Genomic DNA, 26,561 nt, shown 5'->3' on the forward strand with positions numbered 1-26,561 from the left:
ATTGGGGATGAGGGGTGCCATGCATACCAGGATTGGAGATGAGGGGTGCCATGCATACCAGGATTGGGGATGAGGGAGCCATGCATACCAGGATTGGGGATGAGGGAGCCATGCATACCAGGATTGGGGATGAGGGAGCCATGTATACCAGGATTAGGGATGAGGGAGCCATATATACCAGGATTGGGGATGAGAGAGCCATGCATACCAGGATGGGGGTGAGGGATACAATGCATACCAGGATGTGGATGAGGGGCCCATGCATGCCAGGATGAGGGATACCATACAAATCAGGATAGGGATGAGTGATGGGGTACCATTCATACCAGGATAGGGATGAGGAAAACCACACATACCAGGATTGGGGATGAGGGAGCCATGCATAGCAGGATTGGGGATGAGGGAGGCATGCATACCAGGATTGGGGATGAGGGAGCCATGCATACCAGGATGGGGGTGAGGGGTGCCATGCCTACCAGCATGTGGGTGAGGGGCCCATGCATAACAGGATGAGGGATACCATACATACCAGGAAAGGGATGAGGGATGATGGGTACCATGCATACCAGGATAGGGATGAGGAGTACCACACATACCAGGATTGGGGATGAGGGGTGCCACGCATACCAGGATTGGGGATGAGGGGTACCATGCCTTCCAGCATTGGGATTGAGGTGTGCCATGCATACCAGGATTGGGGATGAGAGATGCCATGCATATCAGAATTGGGGGTGAGGGGTGCCATACATACCAGGATTGGGGGTGAGGGGTGCCATGCATTCCTGGATAGGGAGGAGGGGTGCCATGCATACCAGGATGGGGATAAGGGAGGGGTGCCATGCATACCGGGATAGGATGGTGGGGACAGGATGAGAGCAACACAAATACCAGGATGGGGGCAGCACATACCAGCATCGGAGACCATATACCAATAAAAATGCTCGCCACCCGGGCGTAGAGCAGGTTCAATAGCTAGTGTATATATATATATACAGTACAGACCAAAAGTTTGGACACACCTTCTCATTTAAAGATTTTTCTGTATTTTCATGACTATGAAAATTGTACATTCACACTGAAGGCATCAAAACTATGAATTAACACATGTGGAATTATATACTTAACAAAAAAGTGTGAAACAACTGAAAATATGTCTTATATTCTTGGTTCTTTAAAGTAGCCACCTTTTGCTTTGATGACTGCTTTGCACACTCTTGGCATTCTCTTGATGAGCTTCAAGAGGTAGTCACCGGAAATGGTTTTCACTTCACAGGTGTGCCCTGTCAGGTTTAATAACTGGGATTTCTTGCCTTATAAATGGGGTTGGGACCATCAGTTGTGTTGTGCAGAAGTCAGGTGGATGCACAGCTGATAATCCTACTAAATAGACTGTTAGAATTTGTATTATGGCAAGAAAAAAGCAGCTAAGTAAAGAAAAACGAGTAGCCATCATTACTTAAAGAAATTAAGGTCAGTCAGTCTGAAAAATTGGGCAAACTCAGAAAGTATCCCCAAGAGCAGTTGCAAAAACAATCAAGCACTACAAAGAAACTGGCTCACTTGAGGACCGCCCCAGGAAAGGAAGACCAAGAGTCACCTCTGGTTCTGAGGATAAGTTTATCCGAGTCATCAGCCTCAGAAATTGTAGGTTAACAGCAGCTCAGATTAGAGACCAGGTCAATGCCACACAGAGTTCTAGCAGCAGACACATCTCTACAACAACTGTTAAGAGGAGACTTTGTGCAGCAGGCCTTCATGGTAAAATAGCTGCTAGGAAACCACTGCTAAGGTCAGGCAACAAGTAGAAGAGACTTGTTTGGGCTAAATAACCCAAGGAATGGACATTAGACCAGTGGAAATCTGTGCTTTGGTCTGATGAGTCCAAATTTGAGATCTTTGGTTCCAACCACCGTGTCTTTGTGCGACGCAGAAAAGGTGAACGGATGGACTCTACATGCCTGGTTCCCACTGTGAAGCATGGAGGAGGAGGTGTGATGGTGTGGGGGTGCTTTTCTGGTGACACTGTTGGGGATTTATTCAAAATTGAAGGCATACTGAACCAGCATGGCTACCACAACATCTTGCAGTGGCATGCAATTCCATCCGGTTTGCATTTAGTTGTACCATCAATTATTTTTCAACAGGACAATGACCCCAAACACACCTCCAGGCTGTGTAAGGGCTATTTGACCAAGAAGGAGAGTGATGGGGTGCTACGCCAGATGACCTGGCCTCCATAGTCACCAGACCTGAACCCAATCGAGATGGTTTGGGGTGAGCCGGACCGCAGAGTGAAGGTAAAAGGGCTAACAAGTGCTAAGCATCTCTGGGAACTCCTTCAAGATTGTTGGAAGATCATTTCCAGTGACTACCTCTTGAAGCTCATTAAGAGAATGCCAAGAGTGTGCAAAGCAGTCATCAAAGCAAAAGGTGGCTACTTTAAAGAACCTAGAATATAAGACATATTTACAGTTGTTTCACACTTTTTTGTTAAGTATATAATTCCACATGTGTTAATTCATAGTTTTGATGCCTTCAGTGTGAATGTACAATTTTCATATATACACCTGATGATGCTGTGCGGCCAGCCAATCACTGTAATGCCCACAACCAACATGGCTACAGCATTACAGTGCATGGCAGGCAATCCCTGCATGTTCATTGCCTCTCTAAAGAGAGCCAAACATGCAGGGAGGGGACCCAAGTTCCCGCCCGAGCAACCCGGAAATACTTGTCGAGCGCTGAGCTCATCGAGCACAGTGATACTCGGGCGACTACCGCGCAGTGATGAGCGTGTTTGCTCATCACTAATAAAGAACACTAAAACAAGGGGCAACAATGCTGAATTAACTCCATCAACTGGCAGTACCAGACTATTCCACAAGAGGGAGCCTAAGTTCCATAGGCTTAAAGTAATGTTGGCACAGAGAAATTCATTAAATATCAGCAGCTACCATGGAAGTTAGCATAGATAGGTAATCCAAGAAAGGGGCTTCAACATGAATTAAGTTTGTAAATGTTTTTCCCAGCAATATGCGCTCCTAAAGGATGATGATGGAACTTGATATTCGGATTCAAAGATAATTTTTATTTCAAACTAAAATACAACCGGTTTCGACTTCTTTGAGCCTTCCTCAGGTATAATATCATGCATATAAACAGATCTATCTACACACATTTTATAGCAGATATCCCTGCTTGTCATTTTGGGTGGGGACTGAAAGATCTGTTTTTCAGACACACACAGATACTGTACTCAGATATGAAGGATTTTGCACTCTGAGGAATCTAACAAAACCCATATACTAAATGACTTTCATACAGATGTCTGTAGATAGATCTGTTTATATGCATGATGTTATACCTGAGGAAGACTCAAAGAAGTCGAAACCGGTTGTATTTTAGTTTGAAATAAAAATTATCTTTGAATCCGAATATCAAGTTCCATCATCATCCTTCAGGAGCGCATATTGCTGGGAAAAATATTTACAAAGTGGTATCGCCCATGAAAGCACTGTCCAGTGCTCTCATCACCTCCCAGATTTCTGCAGCAAACTGGATGGAAAGAGGAATGTAGTAATCCACTGATTGGATTTACATGCAGTACCTCAAGACACCAAATAGGTCATCCCCAATTCTAGTATGCATGGCACTCCTCATCCCTATCCTGGTATGCATGGCACTCCTCAACCCCAATCCTGGTATGCATGGGCCCCTCATCCCCAATCCTGGTATACATGGTACCCCTCATCCTGGTATGCATGGCACCCCATCTCCCATCCTGGTATGCATGGTACCCCGCATTCATATCCTGGTATGTATGGTACCCCTCATCCCTATTCTGGTATGCATGGTACCCCTCATCCCTATCCTGGTATGTATGGTACCCCTCATCCTGGTATGCATGGCACCCCTCATCCCAATTCTGGTATGTATGGCCTCCTCATTCCAGAAACCTGGTATGCATGGCACATAATCCCTCATCCTAGTATGCATGGCACCCCTCATCCCTATTCTAGTATGCATGGTTCCCCTCATCTTGGTATGCAAGGCACCCCTTCCCTCACCCTGGTATGCATGGTACTCAGCATTCCTATCCTGGTATGTATGGTACCCCTCATCCCTATTCTGGTATGCATGGCACCCCTCACCCCCCAATCCTGGTTTGTGTGGTACCTCTCATCCTGGTATGCATAATCCCCTCACCCCCAAATCCTGGTATGCATGGTAACCTCACCCCGCAATCCTGGTATGTGTGGTACCCCTCACCCTCCAATCCTGGTATGCATTTTTCACCTCACCCCCCAATACTGGTATGTGTGGTACCCCTCATCCTGGTATGCATGGTTCCCTCACCCCCCAATCCTGGTATGTGTGGTACCACTCACCCCCAATCCTGGTATGCATGGTCACCTCACCCCCCAATCCTGGTATGTGTGGTAACCCTCATCCTGGTATGCATGGTCCCCTCACCCCCGAATCCTGGTATGTGTGGTACCCCTCACCCCCCAATCCTGGTATGCATGGTCCCCTCACCCTCCAATCCTGGTATCCATGGTCCCCTCACCCCCCAATCCTGGTATGCATGGTCCCCTCAGCCTCCAATCCTGGTATCCATGGTCCCCTCACCCCCCAATCCTGGTATGTGTGGTACCCCTCATCCTGGTATGCATGGTCCTCTCACCCCCCCCAAATCCTGTGGTACTCCTCATCCCTATCCTGGTATGCATGGTACCCCATCCCTCATCCCTATTCTGGTATGTATAGTATCCCTCATCCTGGTATGCATGGCACCCCTGATCCCAATCCTGGTATGCATGGTCCCCTCAACCCCAATCATGGCATTTGTGGTACCCCTCATCCTGGTATGCATGATCCCCTCACCCTGCAATCTTGGTATGCGTGGTACCCCTCACCCCCAATCCTGGTATGTATGGTCACCTAACCCCGCAATTCTGATATATGAGGTAGCCCTCACCCCCCAATCCTGGTATGCATGGTTCCCTCACCCCCCAATCCTGGTATGCATGGTCCCCTCACCCCCCAATCCTGATATGTGTTGTACCCCTCATCCTGGTATGCATGGTCCCCTTACCCCTCAATCCTGGTATGTGTGGTACTCCTCAACCTGGTATGCATGGTCACCTCACCCCGCAATCCTAGTATGCGTGGTACCCCTCATCCTGGTATGCATGGTACCCCATCCCTCATCCCTATCCTGGTATGTATGGTATCCCTCATCCTGGTATGCATGGCACCCTTCATCCCTATTCTGGTATGTATGGCCTCCTCATCCCAGAAACCTAGTATGCATGGCACCCCTCATCCCAATCCTGGTATGCATGGTCCCCTCACCCCGCAATCATGGTATGTGTGGTACCCCTCATCCTGGTATGCATGATCCCCTCACCCCGCAATCCTGATATGCGTGGTACCCCTCATCCTGGTATGCATGGTCCTCTCACCCCCCAATCCTGGTATGTATGGTACTCCTAATCCCTATCCTGGTATGCATGGTACCCCATCCCTCATCCCTATCCTGGTATGTATGGTATCCCTCATCCTGGTATGCATGGCTCCCCTCATCCAAATTCAGGTATGTATGGCCTCCTCATCCCAGAAACCTAGTATGTATGGCACCCAATCCCTCGTCCTAGTATGCATGGCACCCCTCATCCTTATTCTGGTATGCATGGTACCCTTCATCCTGGTATACATGGCACCCCATCCCTCATCCTGGTATGCATGGTGCCCCGCATTTCTATCCTGGTATGTATGGTATCCCTCATCCCTATTCTGGTATGCATGGTCCCTTCACCCTCCAAATCCCGGTATGCATTGTCCCCTCAACCCCCAATCCTGGTATGCATGGTCCCCTCACCCTCCAATCCTGGTATGCATGGCCCCTCATCCCCCAATCCTGGTATGTGTGGTACCCCTCATCCTGGTATGCATGGTCCTCTCACCCCACAATCCTGGTATGTATGGTACCCTCACCCCCCAATCCTGGTATGTTTGGTACCCTTCATCCCCCCAATCCTGGTATGTGTGGCCCCCTCACCTCAAAATCCTTGTATGTGTGGCCCCCTCAGCCCCCAATCCTGGTATGTATGGCATCCCTCATCCCTTTCACGCTGCACTCACATATAAAAAAATAAACACTTATACTCACCTTTCTTCCCTGTGCTCCAGCGCTGCGGTGTCCTGCTCTGCCAGAGGCCGGGGGAGGAGTATTGCGACGGAGTACGCGCGTGCCCATACCGCACTGTCTGGTGCCATTTGGCTGAAGACACACTGCAAATATATCTTCAGTAAAATTGTGCCGGATAGCGCTATGCGCATGCGCCGATCCGACGCCTCACTCCTTGCCCCCTGATGAAGAGAGGCGCCACGGCAACGCTCCTCCCGGTCAGGTAAGTATGTAAGTATGGCGCCGGAGATTGCGGTATGCGTTCAGTGTCTACGCATACCGCGATCTCCGGCACCATACACTCCTCTTATCTGTAACGGCTGGATGCGGTCTTCTGTCTTGAGTCAGACTGTGCAGGCGTGTCGCGCTTGCGGAGTCTATAAAGGCTTCAGACAGAGACATGCATCTCCCGTTATATTATAGATATGTATGTAATATATATATATATATATATATATATATATATATATATATATATATATATATATATATATATATATATATATATATATATATATATATATATATACACATTAAGAGATGATATATGGAGATAGATAGACGGTCTAGAGAGCTTGATAGAGATATAGATAGATATACATTTCTATCTATAAATATCTGTCTAAGTCATATCTGTCTCCAATATTAGCAGGGTGTATAATGAGCCAGCAGCTGACAGAACACTGAGAGGTGCCACTGTCACTGAGCAGGAGGAGCCAGCTGACAGGGCAGGAGAACTGCTGATATTACTGAGCTCCTTCTGCCCTGTCAGCTGAATGTCCTGTGTGCCTGTGCTATACACTGAGGAAAACTGCAGATATCACTGGGCACATAGGACAACCAGCTGACAGGCAGAGGAGCTGGATGCGGACAATCAACAGCTGACAGAACTAAGGACTGTGCCGAAGACTGAGGTAACCTGCCATTGCACTGAGATTTTCTGAGATTTTTTTCATGAAGCTGGAGGAACCTGGACAGAATATTATAACCATCATTTTACAGTTAATAATTTTGAGAAGCTGGCCTTGTTCTAAGACTATTGGACCAAAGGATGTAGAGCAGATTCCGCGGCTTTAAGAGAAGCAGACTTTTTCCAGCACGGAGCACCGGTTAAGTCAATCTTATTGTTGTGTTTTAGAGATTTGCATGCTCTGTTTTATCAGAGATTTGCTTGCTCATCAGTTCAGCCTCAGGAATCAATGTTTCCATTCAGTGACAGAAAGCAAAGGAAGACGTACTGGTTGGATCTTAAATATACATAAGGCCAGATAGGAAATTGCTAAAGGTAAATATAAAGCAATCATTCCATTAATCTCATTAGTATCTCAGGGGCCTCAATCCATTGTTCTCCCAGCCACTAGTCCCATTGTGTGGATGGGGATGGTGGATGCAATGGAGCGGTCACCACAAGGGGTTTCATATGCAGTCCCAGGTAATGGGTTCCACCTGATAACAAATGCATACACCAATGCACAGTTAGCTTTGGGGTAGGGTGTGAACACTTCTGCCCATTCAGGGGGCTGATCCCTGGGAGGATGATATGTCATCTGGATTTGATGAACTTTCGTAAGGACTGTTGCTACTGGACACCTGTGCTTCTATCATTTATCCGTCGTCTGGAGGAGTGTGGACTGTGACTACAGACTATACTGGCTGGAGATACAAAATCTGTGAGCCAACCAAAAGTTGGGAAACAGTGAGTATCGCCTGGTACAAAAGCAGTGGAACCACCGGCCCATGGAGGGGATCTTGTGGACTGGGGGCAATGTATTTTGGCCATATACCTAGAGTTGTTGTAAAACCATGGATGTAAGGAATAAAAAATAGTTGCATTGTTAACCTGCCTAGGTGATTATTACAACCCACAACCTCAGATCTTCATAATAATAACTCCTGATAGTTGTATTCTAAACTCTAGACATACTGTATTACACTTACAATCTTTATGATTCATTTTGGTTTTCCAATGTGTTCATAGTAAAGTTAGGGCTACACAGTGACTTTGCCTGTGACAAAAGTCGCGCCCCAAAACATTGCTATGTATAGCTGCTGTATTGCAACGCATTACCACTGAACAGGGTCACATTTCGACCCCTAGGGTATTGCAAGCATGACAAGAAAATTGCAAAATTCCAACAGGTTAAGGTTTTTTTTTCAACTTGCTTGTTGAAGTTACACTCGAAGTAACAATACAAGCCCTGTTCTGTCTACTCATGAGCAGCTAAGGGAATGTTAATAGAGTTATTCTAGTTGCGACCTGTAAAGGTCACCAGTTGTCTGTTTAAGTTGTTTAGAAGCTGCCCATCATCTAGTAATACTCTTATAGTCACAAGAGTCTGTCCCCTTTAAGAATAATGTGTGCAGAGTGACCGCCCCCCTCCTTCCTCAGGAAGAAAGAGTTCCTGTAATCAGTCTTCCAGGGCTTTCAGGGAAGCAGATAAGATGTTTATCTGGCTCTACAACTTTCCTCTTGTCAGATGATTCCGGTAAGAGCAAATACAGTTACATGTTTTGTGTGAAATACTGTAAAGTGAAGTGTATTGTGCTCTGAGATACACCATTTAGTTAATGCCTCTTGCACTGTACTCAGGTTGATGCATTCTGTATAGAATAGAGCCAGTGGCAGTGATCTTTATGCCAGTTACTCCAGTTTACTGTAACCTGTATTATCACTATGTTAGTGCTAGTTTCTTTAATGCACCCAGTACTGACTGTCATCATTCTGTATTGTGTTATAGTTTTACAACTATCAAGTTCATACCATCACCATTAAATCAAGATTACAGAATGCTACAGTCTATTTAATTGGGTATGAATGAGGGTTAAGCTGTATGCTAAATCCCCCACAGCATCAAACGTGGAGGAAGGCAGAACAGTAAAAATGGACCCTGGCCACAGGCGGTGGTTGAACAGACTGTACGGGACCGCTAACGCCCACACTGCACCACATACGGGCATTACAGCAGCCGCCATACAGCCACAGAAAACAAGAGCCCAGCTCCCCCCACAGGAAGCATGACGCCATTCCCGCCACGTGGAAGCCCGTCCGCATATAGACTCAATTTCCCGCCAAAGTATTCAGCAGTCTACAGTTAAGCGCGCCATGTCTCGAAGCGCTACATCCTCGCTCAAAATGAGGTCACGAGCAGGCTCTAGCAAGTCATCAATAGCAGAGCTTACTGCAGTCGCTCACGCCGAAGCCGAGGCAGCCAAAGCGAGATCCTCCTTCGCCGCGCAAGAGATGGAATTAATGTTGAGACAAGCAGAGCAAGAAGCAGAGAGTGCACGTCTGCGAGTGTCTCTGGAAAGCCCTGCCATCGACAGAGAGGCAGCGGCCGCAATAGCCAAGGCAGAGTACTTGGAAGCAATGGAGTATCCTGATTATGAGATATGCAGCAATGTTCTGGGACTAGATCTAGATCAGCAGGATCCAATACAGCGCGTCTCAGAGTACGTCAACCGACATCACGGAAAAGATGTCAGCCCTCACTCATTACATCAACCAGTCTATGCAGATTACCAACGATCCAACCCCGAACGTTGCTACTACAAACGAGAAGACGTCCAGCACGGAAATGTCGGCCACAGCCACAGTTCCGCTGAGCAGAAGGTACAGCCCCGTCCCGCCTCAAAGAGACACCTTCCTCTCCAGAGAGGTATCATACAGACTATCCGAAGCCAGAAACGCCCGACAGTTATGGTGATACACCACACACTAGACGTGACTATAACACACCAGCTCGTATCAGCAATAACCAAGCCACCATAGACTTTGTAAAGCTGCTTGCTTGCCGGGAGCTGATCACACAGGGACTTGTAAAGTTCACTGATCGAGCTGAGAACTATGGGTCATGGCGAGCCTTGTTCCAGAATACCATCAGAGGTTTGGACCTTTCTTACAGCGAGGAGTTAGACCTCCTAGTAAAGTGCCTTGGAAGCGAGTCCGCTGAACACGCCAAAAGAATCAGAGACATTAATATAAAGCATCCACACACAGGTCTACGCAAGGTGTGGGAAAGACTTGATTAGTGTTATGGGTCAATAGAAGGAATAGAAAATGCTTTATATAAGAGAATTGATTATTTTCCCAAAATAGTGTCTAAGGGTTACCAAAGGTTCAGGGAACTAAGCGATTTGTTAGCGGAGCTACAGGTGGCTCAGGCGGAAGGAGATTTACCTGTATTGACATTGCTGGACACCCCCAGGGGTGTCAATCCAATTGTTCAGAAATTTCCTGACAATCTACGATATAAGTGGGTCACATATGGTTCGCGTTATAAACAGACTCATAACGAACCGTTCCCCCCCTTTACAGTGTTTGTGGATTTTGCCACCCAACAAGCTAAAATCGGAAATGACCCTAGCTTCAACTTCACTTTGTCATGTCCCACTGCCCCCAGTGTCAAAGTTAGTAGAACACCAGTGGCAGTCCACAAAACTAACATTACCTCCACAGGTCCTCCTCACAAGACGAATAGGTCCCCTCCAGATGAGGATTGCAAAGAGTTCCTCAAAGAAAATAACATCTGCTTCAAATGTTGTGCCACAACCTCTCACCTTGCCAGGAACTGTGAAGCTAGCGTGAAATGTGCAGAATGCAGCAGCACGGACCACAATACAACCTTGCACCCTGGACCACCCCCTTGAGTGTTGTTGCAGCCAGAGAAGCATCATGGAAGACAGAACACTGACGAAGGCACCTCCGAGGTCACCTCTAAATGTACAGAGATCTGTGGAGGGATCGTGGGAGGAAGATCCTGTTCAAAAATCTGCCTTGTCCGAATCTATCCAGCAGGCCGCAGGGACAAAGCAATCAAGATATATGCGATCCTGGACGACCAAAGTAACAGGTCTCTTGCCAAGTCAATATTCTTCAACAACTTCAGCGTTGTAGGCCCTGGTTCTCCCTACTCCCTGAAGACGTGTTCAGGTACCGTTGAGACGGCGGGGAGGAAAGCTACCGGATACAAAGTGGAGTCCATGGATGGCCAGACCTGCCTATCACTACCGACCATCCTGGAGTGCAACCAAATTCCCAACAACAGGTCTGAGATACCTTCACCGGAGGTGGTGATACATTACCCCCATCTGAAGCGTATAGCTCACCTGATACCTGAGTTGGACCCAGAAGCTCCTATAGCTTTACTCCTGGGGAGAGATATACTAAGAGTCTACAAGTCTTGAAAGTCTATCAATGGCTTCCAGAATGCTCTGTACGCACAGAGGCTTGACCTTGGTTGGGTCATAATTGGAGACATCTGTCTAGAAGTAGCACACAAGCCGACATCAGTCAACAGTATGCTCACCAGCGCGCTAGAAAATAGACGTCCATCTCTCTTCCAACCATGTCCAAATAGTCTGCTGGTAAAGGAGTTACCGAGCAGCACTCCCCTGCATTACCCTTTCTCATCTCCTTCCAACGAAGACCACGCCTGTGAAGGTGAACAAGACCACATAGGATGTGCAGTTTTCCGCAGGACAATGGAAGACAACAAGACAGCAATGTCCATAGAATACAGGATGTTCTTGGACGTCATGGATCGAGAGATAGTCAAAGACAATTCAAACAGTTGGGTCGCACATCTACGATTCCGACCAAGGAGAAGACGTCTACCCAACAACAGGGAACTGGTCTACAGTCGATTCATCTCCCTCGGACACAAGCTTCGGAAGTCGCCTGAGACGAAGGAACATTTCTTTACCTTCCTGGGGAAGATATTGCAGAACATCCTAAGAAGCCAAGTCAGATAAGAGTGGTATTCGACTCAAGCGCAAAATGTGAAGACGTCTCGTTGAACAATGTCCTACTGTCAGGCCCAGACCTCAACAACAGGCTCCTAGAGGTGCTACTTTGTTTCCGCAGAGATATGGTAGCATTTATGGCTGACATACAATAGATATTCCACTGTTTCCTCGTCAAGGAGGAAAACAGAAACTACTTGAGGTTCTTCTGGTACTGCGATAACGACCCCGATAAGGACATCACAGAGTACCAGATGAGGGTCCACATCTTCGGGAACAGTCCCTCCCCAGCAGTCGCAATTTAGGCCTCCGAAATTCTGCCAAAGCGGGCGAAGAAAGGTACGGATCAGATGTCAGATCCTTCATAGAAAAGGACTTCTACGTTGACGACTGTCTGAAGTCCACACCAACAAACGAGGTTGCAATCAGCCTCCTGAAGAGGGCTCAAGAAATGCTCACTCTGTCTAACCTGAAGCTACATAAGATCGCCTCCAACAGCAGAGAATTGATGGAAGTCTTTCCTTCTCAAGACTATTCCAGTGATCTGAAGGACTTAGACCTAAGCATCGACTCCCTTCCCATGCAGCGGTGCCTAGGATTGCTTTGGGATTTGAAGACGGATGCCTTCACCTTTCAGATCAACAAAAACGAAAAACCCTTCAAGCGCAGAGGAGTTCTTCCCTTTGTGAATAGCCTGTTCGACCCCTTGGGGTTCGTAACTCCAGTAACCATCCAAGGCAAAATGATGCTGAGAGACTTCACCCAAGGGAAGTTTGATTGGGAGGATCCACTCCCAGCAGAAAAGGCAGACTTGTGGACCGAGTGGAGGAAGTCTCTTAAAGCCTTGACCGACCTTCATATGAAATGGCCCTATGCTCTCGTGCCATCCACAGAAATCAAGACTCAAAGACTTTGTATCTTCTGTGGTGCATCAGTCAAACCGATCGCAGCAGAAGCGTATCTCAAGATCACAGACGTGAACGAACAAAGCCATATCGAGTTCGTCATGAGTCGGAAAAAGCTAGCGCCACTCCGTGAACACACGATACCCAGACTGGAACTCTGTGCTGCCATCCTTGCAGTTGAGTTGGCCGAACTTATCTCGGATGGGTTGAATCTGCAGATCAAAAATACCAAATTCTACATGGATAGCAAGGTGGTACTGGGTTACATCTGCAACGAGACACAACGTCTACGTTAGCCATCGGGTACTGAGGATAAAAAGATCCACTTGCCCTAATCAATGGCACTACGTGTCTACTCACCACAATCCTGCAGACTATGCGACTAGATCCATCACAAACAGTCATCTTAAGGACACTACATGGTTCACAGGCCCTTCCTCTTTGTACTATTCGATGCCACATAGCAGCAAGCCTGATACATTTGAACTAGTGGATCCAAATGCCGACGAAGAGCTTCGTCCTCAAGTGTCTGCCCTACATACAATGATTTCAGGTCATCGCCTTGAATCTCATCGGTTCAGCAGGTTCTCATCCTGGAAGTCACTCATTCGAGCCATCGCTTGCCTGCTTCACGTGGCTCAGTCCTACAAGTCTGCAATACCTATGAGTCAGAGACCTTGTAAAGGTTGGCATCACTGCAAACATGCGTTCACCGCCCCCAACCTAGAAAAGGCCAAGATTACGATACCTTGTGTAGTACAAAGGGAAGTATACGACAGAAATAGACAATCTCAACAAGGGACAACCTGTTCTTAGAGACAGCGCGTTGAAGAAGCTCGACCCGATAGTCGACCAAAACAGACTGTTGAGAATAGGTGGCCGCCTTCAAGAAGCCGAGGTAAAAGTTTCAGCAAAACACCCGGTAATAGTTCTGGGACGTCATCATGTCACAACCCTTCTTATTCAACATCATCATGTCCTAGTGAGACACCAAGGACATTTGTTTACCAAAGGGAACCTATGCACAGCCGGACTATGGATAATTGGAGCGAAGAGAAGAGTAAGCAAACTCATCTGTAACTGCGTTACGTGCTGCAAACTTCGTGGCATGTTTCAAAAGCAGAAGATGGCAACTCTTCCACCCGACAGACTAAGTACTGAACCCCCCTTCACTAACGTTGGACTAGACGTGTTCGGCCCTTGGTTCGTGGCTACACGACGCACTGGGAAAATCCATGCCGAAGCAATGTGTTGGGCAGTTCTATTCACATGTCTGTCCATCAGAGCTGTCCATATTGAAGTAATCGAATCTATGGACACATGGAGCTTCATAAATGCATTTTGACGCTTCATCGTGATCACAGGTCCTGTGAAGCATATTCGCTCTGACAGAGGCACGAACTTCGTCGGAGCAGCCAGAGAACTCCAAATCCCTTCCAATCTAGACGTTGCTAATGTAGAAAGGTACTTAGGTGAGCAAGGATGCACTTGGACTTTCAACCTACCACATTCTTCGCACATGGGAGGTGCCTGGGAAATGATGATAGGGATAGCACGCAAAATTCTAGACTCTATCTTCTTGCAAGTGAACACCAGACTCACACATGAGAGTTTGATTACGTTCTTGGCTGAGGTCTCAGCTATCATAAATGCCAGGCCGCTGACAGCACTTTCCAGCGATTCCGGAGACCCGATAGTCCTAACTCCTGCAGTATTGCTCACACAGAAAACCTGTGTCCCAAGTGCTCCACTTGGAGAGTTCAATGACAAAGACCTCTACAGAAGACAATGGAGGCAAGTACAAAGCATGTCTAATACCTTTTGGGACAGATGGAGAAAACGGTATCTCTCCACTCTACAAACCACAACGAAGTGGCAGAAAGACCATCCCAACATCAAACCCGGCGATGTTGTACTCGTGAAAGACAGTCAATCGCATCGAAACAAGTGGCCACTCGGCCTAGTTACCAAACCCTTTCCCAGCAAGGATGGGAAAGTACGCAAAGTGGAGGTTAAAGTGGGTAAGCTTGGAGAAAATAAACTGTTCCTCAGGCCAGTTACTGAACTCGTGCTGCTGCTTTCCCCGAAAGAGTCAAATGGTGGCATTCGTTGATGCCAAGCGGGGAGTGTTCTGTCTACTCATGAGCAGCTAAGGGAATGTTCATAGAGTTATTCTAGTTGCGACCTGTAGAGGTCACCAGTTGTCTGTTTATGTTGTTTAGAAGCTGCACATCATCTAGTAATACTCTTATAGTCAAAAGAGTCTGTCCCCTTTAAAAATGTGTGCAGAGGGACCGCCCCCTCCTTCCTCAGGGAGAAAGTGTTGATGTAATCAGTTTTCCCAGGCTTTCAGGGAAGCAGATAAGACGTTTGTCTGGCTCTACACTCTCTACAACTTTTCCCTTGTCAGATGATTCCGGTAAGAGCAAATACAGTTACATGTTTTGTGTGAAATACTGTAAAGTGAAGTGTATTGTGCACTAAGATACACCATTTAGTTAATGCCTCTTGCACTGTACTCAGGTTGATGCATTCTGTATAGAATAGAGCCAGTGGCAGTGATCTTTATGCCAGTTACTCCAGTTTACTGTAACCTGTATTATCACTATGTTAGTGCTAGTTTCTTTAATGTACCCAGTACTGACTGTCATCATTCTGTATTGTATTATAGTTTTTACCACTATCAAGTTCATACCATCACCATTAAATCAAGATTACAGAACGCTACAGTCTATTTAATTGAGTATGAATGAAGGTTACTGTATACTGCGAAATAGTTAGTTAGTGTAGGGTCTGTAAAGGCTGCCAGATCAAACAAACAGTCCTTCTCAGGACTAATATCCATCCCAGATATCAGGCAGGCAGGCAGGCTGTATAGGAGACACAGTGGTTATACCAGCAAATGCTGCATTACAGTTCTGTGTGCTCCTGTTGCTGAAATTGCTGGACTTAGCTCCAAGTCTCAGGGGCCAGGAAAAAATCCTTTTTTTCCCATCTAAATCCTCTTTTTTTTTCCTCCTTCACACTGTACAAATACCCGTCTTATTAACCTTATGGTGCCCCCCCCCCCACCCAAAAAAAAGAAAAAAAAAGTGTGTCTGTGACAGTTCAGACACAAATATATCTGTTGAGAATAGTCTGGTGTAGGCCAGAGAAACAGAAGTGTGGTTTTGCAGTTCCATGGTTCAAACCTCTGTATTATCCACTTTTGGGCCATTTGTATCTAAAAAAAAACAGTTTGAGTGTGTCGCTCACTGTTCAGCCGCAAATATATATATTGAAAAAAGTCTGGTATACACCAGTAAATTATAACTGTGGTGTTGTAGTTCCACGGTAAAAAAATCTCTATTATCCAGCTTTTGTTATTTTTTCCGTAAAGAAAAACCGTAATAGTTTCTCCCTGATTGTTCAGATTGTTTAAAAGAGTCGAGTGTAGGCCAGAGAAATAGAACTGTGGTTTTCCTCTTCCACGGTTCTAATCTACTTTTTTAACCCTTTTCCATTGATAGTGCGAGTGTAAGCTATTTTACTTTCTTTACAATGGGCAAGTGCGTGGCAAGGGGCGTGGAACTGGACGTTCTGGTGATGGTGCGCGCAGAGGACGGGGCCGTGGCCAAGGTGAAAATGTGCCACAGCCAACAGCCACATCTTCTCGCTCCCACTTCTTGACCGAATTACTAGGGAAGCACAGAATAACACCAGTATTGCGAACTGATAAGTGTGAACAGGTTATTAATTGGATAGCAGATAATACTTCCAGTTACCTGGGCACCACCACCTCCGGTCTGTCTTCCACACGGTCAAATCTTAGTAGCCGTGAGTCTCGACCGCATACTCCTCCTCACCCTGATGCTCCTTCCTCCCACCATGCCGAGTGTCGTCAGAAAGCAACTGATCCCACAGTTGGACACTCTGAAGAGCTGTTCACTGGTCCATTTCCAGATTTGTGCCCCTTGCCTGCTCCGCTTGAAGTGGTGGAAGAGGAGATCCCATGTAGTGATGCCCAAATATTTGAACAGCCACGGCCACAGGAAGTCGACGCTGGCAATTTGTCACAAGAGGTGGACGATGACGATACACAATTGCCAGGAAGTGAGGAGGAGGATCGTGGTGCGCAAGTGGAAGAGGAGGAGGTGGTGGATGATCTAGTAACTGACCAAACATGGCAGGAGGACATGCAGAGCGAGGCCAGCAGCACACAGGATAAGGGAGGCAGAGTACCCCAACAGGCAGGAAGAAGCAGTGTGGTGGTAGCACACAGAAGGCAGGCAACAGTTCCCCGTAACACCAACACGAGGGACATTGCCAGTACAACTGGTAGGTCTTCCAGAGTCTGGAATTTTTTTAAAGACTTTGCTGATAACCCCAAAAAGGCCAATTGTACCACCTGCCATGCCAGCATCAGCAGGGGTGACAAATCTACCAGCCTGACCACTACCAGCATTATCAGGCACATGGCAGCAAAGCACCCGACTTTGTGGGGCGAACCCCAGGGTCCACGACCAGTATCAGCGGGTGTCACCACTGCTTCTTCCGCTGTTGTGCGTGCAATAGAACCCCCTGTTGTGTGTGCAAGGCAATCCCCTGTCCATACTGCATGCAAAGATGCCCCCTCCTCTCAGTCTTCACTTGTTATGGCAGTTTCTCAAGAAACAGCATCAACGTCCACGTCCACGTCCCACCGCAGTGTTCAATTGTCCATATCCCAGACCTTTGAACGAAAGCGGAAATTCGCAGCTAACGCCCCACAGGCCACAGTCCTAAATTCACACATTTCACGACTGCTTGCGTTGGAAATGCTGCCTTTTAGGCTGGTAGAGACAGAATCCTTCCGCAACCTTATGGCGGTGGCCGTCCCTCGGTACTTGGTCCCCAGCCAACACTATTTTGCCCGGTGTGCCATCCCCGCACTACACAAGCACGTGTCCCAAAACATCTGCCGTGCCCTCAACAACGCAGTTACTGGGAGAGTCCACCTGACAACGGAAACGTGGACAAGTGCTTGTGGCCAGGGATGGTACATCTCCCTGACGGCACACTGGATAAACATAGTGGAAGCCGGGACCCAGTCGGACCTTGGGACGGAAGGTCCCCACATCGAGGATTGCGGGCCCTATGTCAGTCAGAGTTGCCCCCACAGTGCACAGCTCCTGCGCATCCTCCTCCTCCTCATGTTCAGCCTCCATCTCAGATATCACATCAGTTACAAGCTAGAAACACTGCAGTACTGCCTCCGCCAAGCGGCAACAGGCTGTGCTGAAACTCATAAGCTTAGGTGAGAAACCTCACACTGCTTGTGAGTTGTGGATAGCTGTGAAAGAGCAGGCAGATCTGTGGCTGAGACCGCTGAACCTACATCCAGGCATGGTCGTGTGTGACAATGGCCGTAACCTGGTGGCGGCTCTGAGGCGAGATCACACATGTACCATGCCTGGCTCATGTTTTTTACCTCGTGGTTCAGCGGTTTCTTAAATCGTACCCCGAGTTGCCAGATCTGCTCGTCAAAGTACGCCGCCTGTCAGCTCATTTTCGGAAGTCGGCTACAGCTTCCGCCGCCCTTTCTGTGTTGCAGCAGCGTTTGCAGCTTCCGTAACACAAAAGGTGTGTGATGTCCCCACACGTTGGAACTCTACCCTCCACATGTTGCAAAGGATTTGTGAGCAGAAGAGAGCAGTTGTGGAGTACCAGCTGCAAAAAGGCCGTCGATATTCAGGTCAGACTCCACACATAAAACCTCAGGAGTGGAACTGGATGTCTGACATACAGTGCAGACCAAAAGTTAGGACACACCTTCTCATTTTAAGATTTTTCTGTATTTTCATGACTTTGAAAATTGTACATTCACACTGAAGGCATCAAAACTATGAATTAACACATGTGGAATTATATACTTAACAAAAAAGTGTGAAACAACTGAAAATATGTCTTATATTCTAGGTTCTTCAAAGTAGCAACCTTTTGCTTTGATGACTGCTTTGCACACTCTTGGCATTCTCTTGATGAGCTTCAAGAGGTAGTCACCGGAAATGGTCTTCCAACAATCTTGAAGGAGTTCCCAGAGATGCTTAGCACTTGTTGGCCCTTTTGCCTTTACTCTGCGGTCCGGCTCACCCCAAACCGTCTCGATTGGGTTCAGGTCTGGTGACTGTCGAGGCCAGGTCATCTGGCGTAGCACCCCATCACTCTCCTGCTTGGTCAAATAGCCCTTACACAGCCTGGAGGTGTGTTTGGGGTCATTGTCCTGTTGAAAAATAAATGATCGTCCAACTAAACGCAAACCGGATGGAATAGCATGCTGCTGCAAGATGCTGTTGTAGCCATGCTGGTTCAGTATGCCTTCAATTTTGAATAAATCCCCAACAGTGTCACCAGGAAAGCACCCCCACACCATCACACCTCCTCCTCCATGCTTCACGGTGGGAACCAGGCATGTAGAGTCCATCCGTTCACCTTTGCTGCGTCGCACAAAGACACGGTGGTTGGAACCAATGATCTCAAATTTGGACTCATCAGACCAAAGCACAGATTTCCACTGATCTAATGACCATCCCTTGTGTTCTTTAGCCCAAACAAGTCTCTTCTGCTTGTTGCCTGTCCTTAGCAGTGATTTCCTAGCAGCTATTTTACCATGAAGGCCTGCTGCACAAAGTCTCCTCTTAACAGTTGTTGAAGAGATGTGTCTGCTGCTAGAACTCTGTGTGGCATTGACCTGATCTCTAATCTCAGCTGCTATTAACCTGCGATTTCTGAGGCTGGTGACTCGGATAAATTTATCCTCAGAAGCAGAGGTGACTCTTGATCTTCCTTTACTGGGGCGGTCCTCATGTGAGCCAGTTTCTTTGTAGCGCTTGATGTTTTTTGCAACTGCACTTGAGGACAATTTCAAAGTTTTCCCAATTTTTCGGACTGACTGACCTTCATTTCTTAAAGTAATGATGGCCACTCGTTTTTCTTTACTTAGAATTTGTATTATGGCAAGAAAAAAGCAGCTAACAGTCTATTCAGTAGGACTATCAGCTGTGTATCCACCAGACTTCTGCACAACACAACTGATGGTCCCAACTCCATTTATAAGGCAAGAAATCCCACTTATTAAACCTGACAGGGCACACCTGTGAAGTGAAAACCATTTCCGGTGACTACCTCTTGAAGCTCATCAAGAGAATGCCAAGAGTGTGCAAAGCAGTCATCAAAGCAAAAGGTGGCTACTTTGAAGAACCTAGAATATAAGACATATTTTCAGTTGTTTCACAATTTTTTGTTAAGTATGTAATTCCACATTTGTTAATTCATAGTGTTGATGCCTTCAGTGTGAATGTACAATTTTCATAGTCATGAAAATACAGAAATATCATAAAATGAGGTGTGTCCAAACTTTTGGTCTGTACTGTATGTACCATCTTGACAAACTTTGAGGAGTCCACGAATATGGTGAGTGGCGATGGCGTCAGCATTCCACTTGTCTGCCTTTTGCAACGCTCTCTGCAGAGAATTAAAGAGGAGGCATTGCAGCCAGAGTATGATGAGATGGATCAAGAAGCCGTAGAGGTCGATTACACACAGCCCAGCCTCATCTCGTCCCAGCGTGCACTGGGGGACAATGAGGGAGAGGAGGAGGAGAAGGAGGAAGAACAGGAGCTTGTATCATGCGCTGTAGACGGTAGTACCTGTACAACTGTCATACCGTCGGTTCAGCGTGGGTGGCCTGAGGACAGGGGGGAGGAGGAGGAGGAGAGCATGGTCAGTCGTCATCTTGGTGAGGACACGGAAATCTTGCCCGTTACCAGTCTGGCACGCATGGCTGACTTTATGTTACGCTGCCTTAACCGTGACCCTCTCGTCAAAATGTTGGTTGACAGTCATTACTGGTTGGTGACACTTTTAGACCCCCGCTACAAGGAGAACTTTCACTCTCTTATTCCTGAGTTGGAGAGGTCTACAAAAATGGGGCAGTACCAGAAGGCCCTTGCTGCAGAACTCTTAAAAAAATTCCCATCTGAACAGGCTAGCGGTAGAGGTCACAGTTCGTTGCCCAATCAAGGCGTACATGCGAGAGAGACGCAACTCCAATCCAGCAGAGGCAGGAGAACACTGTCAATATTATGGGACAGTTTTTTGAGACCCGCCCAGCTTACAGGCCCTGAGGCGCAGGGTACTCTCACAAGGAGTGGAAAGTTTCAAAAGATGGTGAGGGAGTACCTTGCCGACCGTATCAGCGTCCTCCGTGATTCCTCTGTGCCTTTTAATTATTGGGTATCCAAGCTGGATGCTTGGAATGAACTCGCTCTGTACGCCTTGGAGATCCTGGCCTGCCCTGCCGCTAGCGTTTTATCGGAGCGTGTTTTTAGTGCTGCTGGGGGAATTATAACTGATAAGCGCACTCGCCTGTCAACTGACAATGCTGACAAGCTGACCCTTATCAAAATGAACAAGGGCTGGATTGTGCCAGACTTCTCATCACCACCAAATGACAGCAGAGTAACATAAATTCAAATCCACTGTGTTATTTCGGGAGGTGTATTCACATGCACCGCTTCACACCCACACATGGGTATACGCTTCCTCATTTCCGCTGTTTTATGTTCTTCTCCTTATCCTCAGCCTCCACCCCCACTATACCACCAGGGTGACCGTGGTCCGTGTTGCCATTATTGAAAGTTTCTCCGTCCTTATTTTTGTCAGCTTTTGCTTGGAAGGCATAAGCAAAGACTGTGGGAGACCCACTCCCCAATAATGGGAATAATGTTTTTAAGATGCTGTACTGTATGGCTCTTGTAAGGGGCATTAAAACCGTCTTGTTAAGCTACTGCGACCTCCACGTCTCTTACGAGGGGCATTAAAACCGTCTTGTTAAGCTACTGTGACCTCCACGTCTCTTCCGAGGGGCATTAAAACCATCATTTTAAGCTACTGTGACCTCCACCACTATTCCAAGGGGCATTAAAACCGTCTTGTTAAGCTACTGCGACCTCCACCACTTTTTCAAGGGGCATTAAAACTGCCTTGTTAATCTACTGGGACCTCCACGTCTCTTCCAAGGGGCATTAAAACCGTCTTGTTAAGCTACTGGGACCTCCACATCTCTTCCGAGGGGCATTAAAACCATCTTGTTAAGCTACTGTGACCTCCAAGTCTCTTCCGAGGGGCATTAAAACCATCTTGTTAAGCTACTGGGACCTCCACGTCTCTTCCGAGGGGCATTAAAACCGTCTTGTTAAGCTACTGTGACCTCCATGTCTCTTCTGAGGGGCATTAAAACCATCTTGTTAAGCTACTGTGACCTCCACCACTTTTCCAAGGTGCATTAAAACCGTCTTATTAAGCTACTGGGACCTCCACGTCTCTTCCGAGGGGCATTAAAAGCATCTTGTTAAACCACTCTGAACTCCACAGCTCTTCCAGGGAGCATTGAAATGTTGTTTTAATTAACTCTAACCTCCACGACTCTTCGAACGGGCATTGCATTTCCTCCTAATTTTTGGCAGCTTTTGCTTGGAAGGCATAAGCAAAGACTATGGGAGACCCACTCCCCAATAATGGGAATAATGTTTGTAATATGCTGTACTGCATGGCTCTTGTAAGGGGCATTGCAAGTTCCTCCGCCCTAATTTTTGGCAGCTTTTGCTTGGAAGGCATAAGCAAAAACTATGGAAGGCCCACTCCCCAATAATGGGAATAATGTTTGTAATATGCTGTACTGCATGGCTCTTGTAAGGGGCATTGCAAGTTCCTCCGTCCTAATTTTTGGCAGCTTTTTCTTGGAAGGCATAAGCAAAGACTATGGGAGGCCCACTCCCCAATAATGGGAATAATGTTTTTAATATGCTGTACTGCATGGCTCTTGTTTGCCAGCATTGCAAGTTCCTCCGTCCTAAGTTTTGGCAGTGTGTGCTTGGAAGGCATAGGCAAAGACTGTGGGAGACCCACTCCCCAATAATGGGAATATTGTTTTTAAGATGCTGTACTGTATGGCTCTTGTAAGGGGCATTAAAACCATCTTGTTAAACTACTGGGACCTCCACGTCTATTCCGAGGGGCATTCAAACGGTCTTGTTAAGCTACTGTGACCTCCACGTCTCTTCAAAGGGGCATTAAAAACATCTTCTTAAACCACTCTGAACTCCACAGCTCTTCCAAGGGGCATTGAAATGTTGTTTTTAATTACCTCTAACCTCCACGACTCTTCCAACAGTCATTGCATTTCCTCCTAATTTTAGTCAGCTTTTGCTTTTCAATGCAAAGGCAAAAAGTAAGGGAGACCCACTCCCCAATAATGGGTAGAAGGTTTTTAGTACGCTGTAATCCACGTCTGTTTCAAGGGGCATTGCAGTTCCTCATAATTTTTGGAAAGCCTTCCATTCACTGCTTAGGCCAACAGTGTACAGGAGACCCAGTTGCTATAAATGGAAAAAATGGTTTAGTTAAGGCACTCTGACCTCCATGTCATTTCCAAGGGGCATTGGAGTGCCTCGAAATTTTTGGTAGGCATTGCACTCACTGTATGCTCTCTAACTGTGTAGCCGAACCGCTCCTTTTATTACAGAAACATATCCTACAAGACATATGTGGTTGACTGGACTGATTTTGATGTGAATGGTCCCTGTTCCTCCTGCTCTTTCTCCTTTGCCACCACCTCATCCATCATTTATCACCTGAAGCTTTGTTTTAAAGGGAGTCATAGAACTGGGATAATAGCAGGAAAACATCCAGCAATCCTCAGAGGAGATAGGATATGCGCCAAAACGCTGACCACCTCAGGCCTAGTGCTCCTCACCTTGGCACTCTCAACTCCCCTGATGGAGAAGCCAGAGCCCACCGGAGGAGTCTGGTTCTCTGGTGGGCTCATCCAATACTGCCCTAAAGCAGGCCAGGCTAAGAAAAGTGTGTGGGAAGGTGACAGGAGAAATAGGGGTGGCTGGGGAGCGTTTATGGACACCCGGCCGCCCCCAGGTGGCTGGGGACCATGTGTGGACACCCGGCCACGGGGCAGCTGGGGACTGAGTATAGACACCCGGCCGCCCCCTGGTGGCTGGGGACCGTGCGTGGACACTCGGCCGCCGGGCAGCTGGGGACTGAGTATGGATACCTCGCTGCGAAAGCAGCCATGAGGTAGTGGACAGCTTCAGCCTCCTCCAAACTAAAAGGCCCCATTTCAAGTGCAAGCTAGCAGTATGGTATTGCAGCCTGGGAGTGGGTGGGTGGCAGGCTGCACACTTACGTTTGCAATAAAAGAAAACAAAACAGATGCTAACTTCTATCATCATCATCATTCTCCTCACCTTGGCACTCTCAACTCCCCTGATGGACAAGCCAGGGCCCACCGGAGGAGTCTGGTTCTCTGGTGGGCATGTCCAATGCTGCCCTAAAGCAGGCCAGGCTAAGAAAAGTGTGTGGGAAGGTGACAGGAGAAATAGGGGCGGCTGGGGACCGTTTATGGACACCCGGCCGCCCCCAGGTGGCTAGGGACCGTGTGTAGACCCTCGGCCGCTGGGCGGCTGGGGACTGAGTATGGATACCTCGCTGCCGAAGCAGCCATGAGGTAGTGGACAGCTTCAGCCTCCTCCAAACTAAAAGGCCCCATTTGAAGTGCAAGCTAGCAGTATAGCAATGCAGCCTGCGAGTGGTGGGTGGGTGGGTGGTTGGCTGCATATTTGCGCTTGCATTGCAAGGAATGGGGGAGGTACAATTGAACACTGCCCTGGGACAAGGACTTGCACGGGGATAGTTGCAAGTCTGCATCTTCTGATGCGGCAAGGATCGCATCTGATGGGCACACTTTTAGGCAGTGACCTGGGTGTCAGAGATGCTTCCAGGGGTCTTCCGCATGCTGTTCCCATGTTTTTTCAGCACTGTATGCATGTGTCACACAGCACATGGCCAGATAAGGTTGTAAAATGTTAAAATGACATTTCCCAGTGAATGCATTTGTCACAGTTGAAAGCAATACAAAAGTGCAAAAACGCATAAAAAATGCTACTTGTGAACATAGCCCAAGGTGTGGAGGAGTATTTTTTTTTTTGGTTATTTATTTTACCTTATACACAAGTCTTTACCCTGGAAAGGAACTTCCTTAACATATTTCACAGGAAAGCAGTTTCAGTTTCGTTTTTGAACGTTTTATTGTGAGCCCTTAAAAGTGGTTTAATACCTCTGACCACGTTGTTGACAGCAGTGACCTGGGGGTCATAAATGCTTCCTGGGGCGATCCCCGTGCTGTCCCCATGTCATTTGAGCACTGTCACTATTGTTTTGGGCACTTGTTAGCCTTTTAAAAGACTGCCGGGGGTGCCGCCGCAAAAATGCTCGGGTCTCCCATAGACTAACATTGGGCTCGTTGCTCGGGTCGAGCACCCGAGTATCACGGCGAGCTCAGCCCGAGCTTCGAGCACCCGAGCATTTTAGTGCTCGCTCAACACTATTCAGGACAGATGTATCCATATAAAATTATATTGAAGACTGCAATTTTTTATGATAGACATTCAACACTTTATTTCAACATCTTAGCAAAACTCGATGGAGGCTTAACTTTTTATGTTCTGTAGATATAGGATGCATAGAGTGAATATGATCTCACACAGCTGATCCTGTTTTTTTCCCCAGTAAACTTCCAAATAGGGTTCCAGGATCAACACATGAATAAGTAAGATGCTAAGTACAGGCACTCCAGGCTCCTCAGATCGTATTTCAGCGTATCCAAACTCCCACATTATAGAAAAGAAAACCCATTAACTTCATTAAAAGTTTATTGATAACACATATAATGTGATTTGGCAGGCATAGATGAAACTAATTTGATCTGCTGAGTCAGCAGTGCCAGTACTAAGAATTTCATTCACATTAGTATTTTTGTCTTTTTTGCCATTGTATACTTTTTTGCATGTACAGAAGTCTGTAGGATAAATGTGTCTGTCCAGTAATAGCACATACAGTACTATGCACATACTGTACCTGATTAAATGTTACTGTAGGATTTCTGTTGTTTACTTGCAGAAGGTTACCAAGAAATGGAAGACCTCTAGGACCCGGAGGAAAGTGTGATCCATTCTTCCTGCTCTTCACAAAGTCCAAGATGAAAAGGCAAACAATGAATGTAAGCCCCAATAAAAATACATTGGAAAACAAAAAGGGGAAAAACTCCGCCATCCCCTCTCTGTGCTACCTACTCGCTCACAGATCTTGCTGTACAAGTGTATAAATCACTTCTCTGTATGGAATCTAATTAGAAGTCTATAAAAACTGTATTAAGCAATAATCAGCTTTGCTTGGATACACCCATAATACATCCAAGTTTTTTAAGGTCTTGGGGTTTTTTATGTGGGCGTTTCAGGGGAAGGAAAGGAACATTTTAGGGTGAGATGTAACGATTGTCACTCAAGAAATGTTGGCATTTATGCCTTAGCTATGTTCTAAACTCCCAAAGGTCCATTAAGTACATTCCACACACCCAAAATATGTCCTCTCAGGAGCAGCACTACACAGTGCAAGCACTAACAAGCCCTATGCATGCAGACCATCTAATCTCTGCAGGTAAATGAGCAAGAAAGGGACTTGTCATTAGAGATGAGCGTTGTTCTACTCGAACTGTTCGCCAATCTCAAATTCGAGCTGTTTTGGGCGGTGTTCAAGCCGTTCGGCGAACACGAACAATTTGAGAAAAATTCGGCTGTTCGAGGTTATGTTCGATAACTGTTCGTGCACCAAAATCATAACTGGATTTTTTCTCA

General features: G+C 46.9%; 1 protein-coding gene across 1 annotated transcript in view; it reads right to left on the reverse strand.

Annotated features, from left to right (window-relative positions):
- LOC141157209 (cytochrome P450 2D17-like) overlaps positions 1 to 26,251 on the reverse strand; it is a 189,293-nt gene extending 163,042 nt beyond the window's left edge. The window contains exon 1 of the mRNA XM_073644199.1: positions 25,786 to 26,251. Coding sequence (XP_073500300.1) covers positions 25,786 to 25,980 — 195 coding nt within the window. The 5' untranslated portion in view covers positions 25,981 to 26,251. The remainder of the gene's footprint in view (positions 1 to 25,785) is intronic.
- Positions 26,252 to 26,561: the final 310 nt, after the last annotated feature.

The sequence above is a fragment of the Phyllobates terribilis genome, unplaced genomic scaffold, assembly GCF_046119375.1.
Source record: "Phyllobates terribilis strain yellow unplaced genomic scaffold, ASM4611937v1 Scaffold_8__6_contigs__length_399053987, whole genome shotgun sequence".
In the NCBI taxonomy this organism is placed as follows: Eukaryota; Metazoa; Chordata; class Amphibia; order Anura; family Dendrobatidae; genus Phyllobates; species Phyllobates terribilis.